The following is a 10,865-nucleotide window of genomic DNA, read 5'->3' on the forward strand; positions in this document are numbered from 1 at the left end:
GAATACTTTAAAAATAACATGAAGCAAATATGGTCAAATGGTGGCTTCTGGGGTCCTGGTATGTGCAAGTCCACTGTTATTTTCTCCTTACACTCCGTATGTTCATAACGAAAGGCTTTACAAAAGGTAAAACAGAGCACATCTGTGCTTTGATTAAATGTCCTAGCTAAAAGTATTTTCATAACCAAGAAAAAGTGAAAATAAATGGATTACACAGATGTTTAAAAGTTTATTAGGAAAGAAAAGCCAAAGGAATACAGAAAGAATAAATACCTTGGAAAATAAAAAAATTCACAAAAATAAGATATAAAACAAAAAAGATATAAAACAAACAAACAAACAAAAAACAAGCAATAACCATAACAGAATGTGAGAAAGTTTTTCTAGGCAGTTAGCATCACTTTCACTCTAAACCAACAAAAACAGAATTCATATGATGTGTTCACCTAAACCACTGAAAGTAAGCAAGACCTTTTTAACCCATTCTAGAATAGAGTAAAAACAAAATCCTCAAAATTATTGTAACCCAACTAGAAAATCTGATGTAAAAACATGACAAAAATAGCACAAAAAAGAAAATTGCAGATCAATTTCACTTAACAGTATACTTGCAAAACTCCAAAACAAACTAAAATACCAAAATTCAACAGGAATTTATGAGTAAAACTTTTTTTAACCAAATAGCATGCATTCAAGGGATAAAAGGAGGTTTCAATAACAGAAAATGATCAATTTCACAATGATAAAAGTGTAAAAGAAGAATAATACAATTGGTTGTTTATGTGAGAACCATTTGATTATATCCACCTAGTTTTGATTAAAATTTCTTAGAAAAATAAAAAAGGAGACTTTCCTAACATGATAAAAACAGCACAGATTTATAATAAGCTTCTAACTTTGATGACTGAGACCACCACATCGAAATAATTTTATTTGTAGAGACTAAGCTCTGAAAGCATCCCAGGAAAGCCCTTCCCAGCAAGATAAAACTACTAACCAATAAATAAAATCACATTTTGCTATCTAAGCAAACAGCTCCTCTATCACTGATATTTCCTTACTCACATAGGCGAACAGGTCACTTACCAGACAGCAATTCCACAAAACAAGACTCATATCAAGAGTCCCACCTCACTGTACCAAGGCAACATGAATTTTCCATTCCGAACCAATTCCTTATCTAGAAAAAACCCACCTTAAATTATTACAGTCCAGACCCCGTAGCATTAATTTCCCACTTTTGAACACTATTAAACCCCTATCAAGACGGTGTTTTCCCTTGCTGCAGTGAATTTAATAAACTCCTCTTTGCTTGCTCACAGCAGTTTGTGGTGGCCTTTTTGAGTAAGAGACTATCAACAATGTGCTGGTCAAATCCAGGAAATATTCCCATTAAAACCTGATTAAATCAAGGGTAGGAAATATTTCCACAATCAAGTGCTCTGAAAGTATCAATAAGTGCATATGAACATAACCAAACACAGATAAATTGGAAGGGCAGAATCAAAATCAGTAGTATTTGCAAAGAATTTACTTGCATACTTTGAAAAGACAGTAATCTGAAAAGCAACTAGAACAGTAAGGTAACCACTGAACTTCCAAAAACAAACCAAAAGAACCCCATAAAACTGTCAAATACAGAAAAATCAGTAAGAAAATAAACTGAAAGAAAATTCCCCCATCACAAAAGTTAAACTAATAACAGCAACAAAAATTATTGAATAAAAAGAGAAACATACCTTGTCCTTGAAGAAGACAATATTATCAAATACCAATTCCCCCCTAAATTAATTAAAGTTGATGAAATTGCAGTCTAAACTGTAATTCTTTCCAACGAGAAGACACGAGACAGAAGGCAAAAAAGAGACACACAGATTCACAGAAAGAAATGGAGCCAGTCACAGATGAGAATACAGCATATGTGCAAGATGGCATTACAGATAAATGGGCAATCATTAGCAAATAATGGCAAATAATGGTAAATACTTGACAACTTTAATATTCCAAAACAAACCCATTCCTCATGAATTAAGAATTTGAATTAAAAATAACAGAAAAGAATTAGAAGTCAGCATAAGCGAAGAGTTTTATGGGCTCAGTATAAATATTTTTCCAAAAATGTCATGAAATTGAGAAGCCATAAAAGCAAACATGGTTATACTTGAACATTTAACAATTATAAACATTCTTTTAACAAAAAACAAAGTTTGAAAAGTGGATAAAAAATGTAATGCTTGACAATCCAAAGCTTATTTCCTAAATAATAAATGAGTTCTTCAAAATAAGGAAGAGATTAAAATCTTCACCCACCCCAAATGTGGACATAAAAAAAGAGATTTAAAAATACAAATGGCCAATAAACCTATGAAAAATGATCAAATGCAATGAAAACAAAAGAAATACAACTTAAGACAATAGTTTGGGCTATCGCATTGGCAAAGATTTAAAATATTTATAATATCCACTATCTGTAAGGTTATGGGATATCTGGCAATCTCATTCATTGCTATTTGAGGACAAAGTTGTTATCACATTTTAAAGGAAATTTTGTGATAATTTTAAAAATTTGAAATGTGCATATCCTTAATATCAGCAATTTATTATGAGACAATAGACCAATGAAAATTAATTTATATATAGGGAGGTTTATTGCACAGAAATTTGGTGCTAATATAAATATCTATGAATGAGAAAGGCTTAAGGTATTTAATTATATTTCATCTACAAAACAGTCATAGAGTCATTCAACAAATGGCACAGAAGTATATTACAGAAATAGTGAAGGGCCATTTAAAAGACCGTTAGGTGAAAGGTAATTTGCAGAAGAGTGTGTACAATATGGCCCAACTTCCAGAACTCCCCCCACAAAAAGCTTGTGTGTGTACTCGTGTGCATAAACTAAGAGAATGCACACATTCCCTTAATAGAAGAAAACACTGGGGATAGAATTGAGAGAGGGAGGGCACATAATTTATATTTTAGATATGCTTTGAAGTTTTGAAAATATCATGCAGAGCTTTAAAATATCATTTTTAAAATTTACCAAGTAGCAAGTGAAAATTATAATAATATAAATGTGTATTTAGGGGAGCACTGAGATTGCAATTCCACCATTTTGAGCGTCTTGTGCAATTATGTTTCCTCTACTGAGGCTCCTGGGATTGAGTCAGGCAGCAAGGGAAACCGTCATCATGCCCAAATTAAAGTCTCATTGATGATATCCCAACATGAGCATTTCTCAGTTAAGCATTTCTTATCTGCAGGAGGTGTCCACTGCAACACAGGAAAGAGGGGAGTCTCCATGCACAAGGAAGACTGTATCATTATTTGGGTGAAGCTGGTGGTAGAAGTAATGGCATCAGCTGTGAAAAATCCACCTCTTCCATGTGGTCACCATCTGCAAGGACACAGTGGGAGAATTGGCAAAGTGGAGAAACACATCTCCTATGAAACCCTACATGTGCTACAACAGATCTACCACACAGTACACAGAGAAACCCATAGTTACAGCAGCTGGGTCTATGTCAAAGCCAGAAAAATGACTTTGAAACTCCCTAACATGAAGGATGGCAGATATTGGTGAGCTTTTTCTCCTTCGCTGGGCTAAAAAGTGACTGATGTCCTCAACAACCTCAGATGTTGTGTCTGTCTCTTTCCCTCTGCATTTGGCATCTTAAAGCTCTAGAGCCCTCACTCACTGGTCACCTATTTCAGACAAAACTGTCAGTCTTCCCATCTAACAGTTAGTAAAAACCCACTGTATCTCGAGCATGCAACAATTCTCTGGCAACACAATGGATCCAGCCATGAAGGAACTCAGTCATGAAACAGGAAAGAAAAGTCAAGCAGATCCTTCATATTAACAGTAAATGTACTGAGATGTAGAAAAGCCCACATGCCTTCACAGGTACATAAGAAAAGCTATAGCTCTTAACTCATCGGGCAATCTGGCCCTTGGTGTCAGGCAACCATGCCAAAAGTCATTAACCTTCAGAAAATACTCATTTCATTTTCTACCCAGACATGGCTTTTCCCACAAGGCAAGGACTATTCTAACTAAAACCATACCTTCAGAAGGTGGCCCTTGGAAAATAGTTAGACGAAGAGGTGCTTCAACTGAGGAGTTTTGTTTCAGAGATTCATAGGCATCATTCACTCCCAGAAGAGTTCCCATGAAGTTATTCTATGAGGGGAAAAAATAAGAAACTCAACTTCCAGTGGAACAGGCAATGCAGCTAGAAGCTGAGAATTCACTCTTTGCTACTCTCTCCTATAGATTTCATTTAGAAACTGCTCCCTTACTTGGTTACACAGCTTCATAGCTACAGTTAGTTGCTCTGTAACTACACATTTTGGTATCAGCACATTCTATTAGGGCGCTTCTCTATTGTGCCTTTTCAAGACTGTCTGAAATGCCTGGATCCCACTGAAAATGAAGTCTCTTAATTGTTTAATCATTTATCTTTTGTTGCTTAAATTGGCTAAGTTATTCACCAAATCATTCAAAATGACCTATTCATATATCTATTCCCCAAAAAAAGTTTATTGAAAAATTATTCTGTGCCAGGCAATCCAAAAAAAGGAATTGGGAAAAAAGCCCATTGGATGAATCCATCATACAAATCAGGAGCTAAGGAGCAACTTAGTAAGTGGTCTCAGAGAGGCAGATTCAGTTTCAGGATGGTATTGTTGGAGGAAAGACCCCCACGTTCACAAAAGCCTGCCTAGACCCCACTGCTGTAACTCTGAATTACTGTGCCCACTCTCATCTGGTTCTGGGATGAGTTCTTAACAATAATTAGCTGCAACTAAATGTCATCAAGTTAAGTAGAGCAAGATCTTTCAACTCCTCTCTAACTTAGGCCTTTTTCCACTGACTGGCAAGTAAGGTGTCAGCTTGTTCTCTGGAGCTGACAGTCAAAGTTCCCCTTCCTTCTAGATCTACTGTCACCTGGAAGGAAAAAAAGAAAAAGTAACCAGATGAGAAACACATACAGATGGCACAGTGTAGGCAGCAGGAAGCTGGAGAGTCAGTTCTTGCCATTCCCAAATTTGAGGCTTCACTTGGAATCCACTGCCCATTAGTTGTGTGGTGAATTCCAAAACAGCAGCTGTGACTTTCCAGTATCAGCATCCTTTTGACTTCCATAATCTTATCCCTTAAACACCTAATTTTAACCTAAAACTGCATTCTCTGCATCATATATTCAAATTATGTATTTTCTCAGTGTCAATCCTTGGCACTTGTTAATTTCATTTAGGACATTAGTTATGTTGTCACATTTGGTGATGAATAACTTATTGGAAGAGAGACATTAGAAGTCGTCAAGATGCTAATTAACTTGTTATATCCTAGGCATGTTAAGGAATGCTGTGTTGCTCAGAAAAGCGATTTGTATACTAGTAGTATCTTGTGTCTCCCTTACCAAACAAAAACAAGCACATGTTTCCTGTACAGAGCTCTCACCCCTGCACTCATGGGTAAGAGGGTGAATAAGTGATTCCAATGGAGGTGGGCTGGGAGTCATATTCCCGATGCAGATATTGGCAGTACCAGGAACTTTCATCGTCAATAACCTCTGTAGCACTCCCTGATCGAGAATCACAATGAGAAATAAGGCAAAGATGAGGTCCACCTCTGGCAACTAACTGCCCATAAGTAGGCAGCTTTGCCCTGGTCAGGCCTCACACCTGGCAGGAAACCACGAAACCATGCTTCTTGGAGGGAGCAAGGTGAGACGCACTAAGGGATCTGTGAGCTCTTCAGGTTTTCTGTACATACTTTAAATCTACATATCACAGCAGACTGCGTGCCAAAGAAGATATTAGAAACCAGCTGTCAAAAATGTTGTTCCCTTATTTTTGACAATATTTACTTAATACATGTTAAGAAAAAAGTTATTAAAGAATTTGTAATCTCACTAGCTCAATTTCTTATTACCTACCTAAATATATCCAAGCATCTAAAAAACTTGTTTTTGTAAGTAAGGAACTCCATTTTTATTATTACAAACTGACAGAAAAGAACTGTATATATGCATAACACTGGCTGTAATCTGATTTGTTTCCAAATATGGATAAAATGGAATAAAATATTTTTCTCGTCACTTACTTCTCACAGTCACACAACAATCCTAGAATCAAGTACATCAAGGTCTAGCAATTTCATTTCCATAGCCATTTCTAGAGGACATTTATCACATCCTATGAATTATAAGCAAAAGACAGTAACAAAATTCTCTTTTATTACTTCTATAGCATTTAAATGCAATGGCACTTCAAAACATCTGGAAAGTGTAGACACTAGAAAATAACGTTTCATTATTTTGCAATATTTTTCATTATTTACTTGGTATTGCTTATTAAAGAGTAAATTTAATGGCATGGTCAAAATATGAATTCTTCTTCAAAATATAAACATATTCTTCATCAAGTTCTAATAACTAACTATACAATGAGATGATACCAAAAATTACGACCAGGAAATTTAGTGACTTCAATTCTAAAAGTCATTTCTATATATAATAAGTGATCCATGTACCTAGAAAGACTAAATGAATTTCTGTGTCTACTGTATACACAGCAGTCTTTGCATATGGATTGTACACATAAAAGCTTATTATAATCTAAACATTATTCTAAGTTAGAATTTAATAGTGTAAACTTCATGTTTGGCACTTTACTTCTCTCTCTGTCTTGCCCTAATACTTTTATTGGTAAATATACAAGTGCTTTTACCCCATTCAGTTTGATGATGAGATAGTTTCAGAATGTAAGTATGTTGTAAGGATAAACACAAATCTCAAAAAAAAATGAATTTAATTTGGTACCAAAAGAGAAAGAGATATTCTCCCTACTCCTGCTTCTTTTTTTTTGTCCCTTTGAGATATATATAAATCTTTTTTAAAAACTAAATAAATCTCTTGCCAGTTTCCCGTAAGGGACTCAGAGTCATTTCTTAGAAAGGTAAACCTCAAGAAGATAGCACCCTATCTCCTTGTCTCAGTGGGAGCTGAACCTAAACGCCCAACTCCAGGTTGAAGCCATCTGTTTGCCACATAGATACAAGAACTTTCATTTTTACTTTGGAGAAAGGAAATTGACTACCACAGGTAATTGGCCACCCAAATTACCAGGTGAATTTAGGATGAGCTTTGTGTAGCAAATGGTATCACCAAGTGCTCTTACTTGATTAATGTTGAGAACAACTATGTGATGGATTGTGTCTACCTGGCTATACAAAAGAGTGATATTTCATTCTGGGTTTTTTTCGCTATCTCATTAGCAGATTTGTTTCTGATGCACATCCAAATCGGGTTTAATGCTTATTCAATAATAAAACCATTTTTGTTCTTTTCTAAATTTTGGGAGAAGGGTTCTGGGTTAGCAGCAATTTTTATAAGGCAACAATACTGTAGATTATACAGTAGGCAGTTCAAACCCTCTGGGTCAACCCCGTCAAAAAATCCAGAAAAAGAAACAGACAGAGGCAGGCAAGAACTTTCATCAGCAAGAGAAAAATGGTCTTCTTACATTGAACTTTAACAAAACATATTTACAAATATATGTGTATTAGAAATGCTAATATGTAAGATGACATAAGAAAAAACTTTTATATTCTATTTTAAAAATTGGGCCTTAAATCTAAAAGGATACCTATAGAGGCGCCCGCCGAAACTGAAGGTGGTTCCGAGGCGGCGGGGCTCCGGGTCCGAGGGGCTCCAGCGAAACGGCGGCGGTGGCCCCCGAGGCCCCTGAGGGAACTGAGGACGAAGCCGTGAGGCGACACCGCGGCGCGGCCCCCCCCAGCGGCCGTGCCCGGAGTAAAGCAAAAGAGAATGAAAGAAGTAGACAATCTTGAAAGTATAAATGAAGAATGGGTTTATGAAACAGGTTCTGACAACCAACCTCTTAGTGACAACCAGCAAACAGATTGTGAATATTTTGTTGACAGCCTTTTTGAGGAAGCACAGAAGACTGGTGCCAAATGCTTGTCACCCACTGAAGAAAAGAAACAGGTAGATGTTAGTATCACATTATGGAAAAATGGGTTTACAGTCAATGATGATTTCAGAAGTTATTCTGATGGTGCGAGTCAACAGTTTCTGAACTCCATCAAAAAGGGGGAATTACCTTTAGAATTACAGGGAATTTTTGATAAAGAAGAGTTGGATGTTAAAGTTGAAGATAAAAAAAATGAAATATGTGTGTCAACGAAGCCTGTATTCCAGCCGTTCTCAGGCCAGGGTCACAGACTAGGAAGATTCCAGCAAACAGATTTATGATTTACAAAAATCTTCCTAAAAGTGCCACACCAAAAATTATTTCTAAAGCAAAGAGTATTGAAGTAAAGAATAAAAATAATATATCTGCTGTCCCGCTTAACAACTTGGAACCTATCACTAATATACAGATCTGGTTAGCCAATGGGAAAAGGGTCATCCAGAAATTTAACATTTCTCATAGGGTAAGCCACATCAAAGACTTCATCGAAAAATACCAAGGATCTCAGAGAAGTCCTCCCTTTTCTCTGGCCACAGCTCTTCCTTTCCTCAAATTGCTAGATGAAACGCTCACACTGGAAGAAGCAGATTTACAGAACGCTGTCATCATTCAGAGACTCCAAAAAGCTGCTGACCCTTGTAGAGGACTTTCATAGCATTGATTTTTGATAGACTAAGTGGAAAACTTGCAGAGAAATGATGGTTATAAATGGTCATGCAAACAGAGATGGGGGAAAGGAAAAGTCAGATTCACTGGACTTTGATTCAAGTACTATTTAACTCTCTTCTGATGAGAATTCTTAAATAAGTACAAGTTAGCACAGTAAAATATGACTGGAAACCGTATCCAATGTACTTTTTCCAAAAGGCTGCTCAGAGAGAAAAATATACTTATTTTCAAAACCAATTAAATCAATATAAGGTATATTAACTATATCATTTAGAGTCTTAATACGGTGTACATAGCCAAATACATTCACACTGTCATTCTCAAATCAATATTAGCTTCCCAAACAGCAGTGATTTATTAAAATGTTAGCTGTTTCAGATTTTAAATATGGCAGTAAATTTAAAAATTACACATTGCAAATTAAAAGTATCAATATAATTCTTTACAACAGAGATGGGATGGGATGATACTGTTTTCACCCCAGCTATGCCTAAACTTCATAGTGTTCTAATCTTTATTCTCTCATGGCAGGATATTCTCAAATATTAATTTGGCAACAGTATGTAAGATGTATTTTCATTTAAGAATAAAATTTTCTAGCTTAGTATAATTCAATATTATTCTGCCTACTCACATTTCTACATTTTCTAAAAATATAATTTTTAAAAAATTATTCTCTCCCCAGAAACATTTCTATTTTATTTTATTTTTGAAAATTATGGCTTTGTTTTTAACTTACATTTGCCGTTAGCCATGTATCTGCCACCACTTAGACGCTAATGTGCATACTGTCACATTACTAATTAATGACTATTTTTAAAACTATCATGTAAAGTATGGTTTTCCATTTCATTCATCAGAGTCAACCTATGTATACATTAAAGGATGATTTATTGCATTCAGATGTCACCAAAGAAAACATGCTTTGTTACTTAGACTTTTAACAAAACCAGTTAGACTTTGATATTTCACTGTCAGATTAAATTCCTTTGCCTGAAAATCCTAAGTTTAAGAAGCTTTTTTGCACATGGCCTATTGAATTAGATTTGAGGTGGCTTACTCATTCTGTGCCAAGGAACTAAGTGGCCCAGGCCTGTGAATCAGTGTTCATGCACGCTGGGTATATCCACCAAAGCAGCAGTTCTCAAATTTTTGGTCACCAAGACCTTTTATTTATGTAGGTTATATCCATCAATTATATATTAGAGATTAAAAGTTAAAATTTTTGTTCATTTAAAATAATAAACACATTACATGTTAACATAAATAATATTTTAATGAAAAAAAAACTTTTCCAAAATATAAAAAGCCTTATTGAGAATAGTGGCATTGCTTTCCATTTTTGGAAATAGCTTTCCTGTCTGGCCTAACATAGGCAGGTGAATTCTCATATCTGCTTCTATAAAACCTGCTGCAGTTTCACACACCATTATTCTCTGGAAAAAACGCCACTGCATACTCATAAGAGAGCAAAGAAAGCAAATAACGTTTTAATGTGATGATGAAACTAGTTCTGATTTCAAAGACCCCCTAAAGGGTGTCAGGGACCTCCAGAGGTCCCCAGATCCCACTTCTGAGAACCACTGGGGAAGCTTTTCAAAAATGCCAGTTCCTGCCATCTTCCACACACATTCTGATTCATTAGATCTGGGGTGGGTCCCAGATCTCAGCGTTTTTTCATATCAGGTGAATTTAGGTATGTGGTCAAAGCACCATTCTCTGGGAAATGCTAAGGTTCCACCTTGGCAAAGTAAAACCTGTGCTCTTAACCGGGGGCAGTGGAAGACTCCCCAGTGAGATGGGGCTGATAGACTTCCAAGTTTTGACCCTCACCCCCATAATTTCCTCCTAGAGAGGTGGTTCCCCCTATCTGTGAACTAATCATGATGTAACCCTGTGCTTTATGTCCTATAGTACAGCTGAGACAAAGCTGGAACATTTAAATGAGGTTTTTACTAAAGGCTCAGGAATAACAAAAGGGAAATAAACACATAACTAGATGACCTGACTTACGAGGTGTATCTTCTGTTTGCAGTCCATTTTTAAGATGCTTCCTTTTCTAGCTCCCAAACTTCCACATGGCAGAAGTCCATCTTTTTATTGGGAAGGAGGACAAAGGAGGGTCCTTTCTTTTGGTCCTTCAGAAATGAATAGGTACATAATAGAAAGTCAGTATTTATTGTCAGTAATAT

General features: G+C 36.0%; 1 protein-coding gene and 1 long non-coding RNA gene across 2 annotated transcripts in view; one reads left to right on the top strand and one right to left on the bottom strand.

Annotated features, from left to right (window-relative positions):
- Positions 1–205: 205 nt before the first annotated feature.
- LOC119531514 overlaps positions 206–10,865 on the bottom strand; it is a 103,354-nt gene continuing 92,694 nt past the window's right edge. The window contains exons 38-42 of the long non-coding RNA XR_005216323.1: positions 10,687–10,811; positions 7,909–8,001; positions 7,657–7,763; positions 4,069–4,183; positions 206–3,397 (exon numbers count right to left, since the gene is read on the bottom strand). This is a non-coding gene — a long non-coding RNA (uncharacterized LOC119531514). The remainder of the gene's footprint in view (positions 3,398–4,068; positions 4,184–7,656; positions 7,764–7,908; positions 8,002–10,686; positions 10,812–10,865) is intronic.
- Positions 7,825–8,840, top strand: LOC119531513 (UBX domain-containing protein 2A-like). Its single transcript, XM_037832833.1, has 2 exons — positions 7,825–8,263; positions 8,308–8,840. Exons 1-2 carry the CDS (start codon positions 7,839–7,841, stop codon positions 8,657–8,659), a joined length of 777 nt encoding a protein of 258 aa, XP_037688761.1. The 5' UTR covers positions 7,825–7,838; the 3' UTR covers positions 8,660–8,840.

This window comes from Choloepus didactylus, chromosome 4 (assembly GCF_015220235.1).
Source record: "Choloepus didactylus isolate mChoDid1 chromosome 4, mChoDid1.pri, whole genome shotgun sequence".
NCBI classification, from domain to species: domain Eukaryota; kingdom Metazoa; phylum Chordata; class Mammalia; order Pilosa; family Megalonychidae; genus Choloepus; species Choloepus didactylus.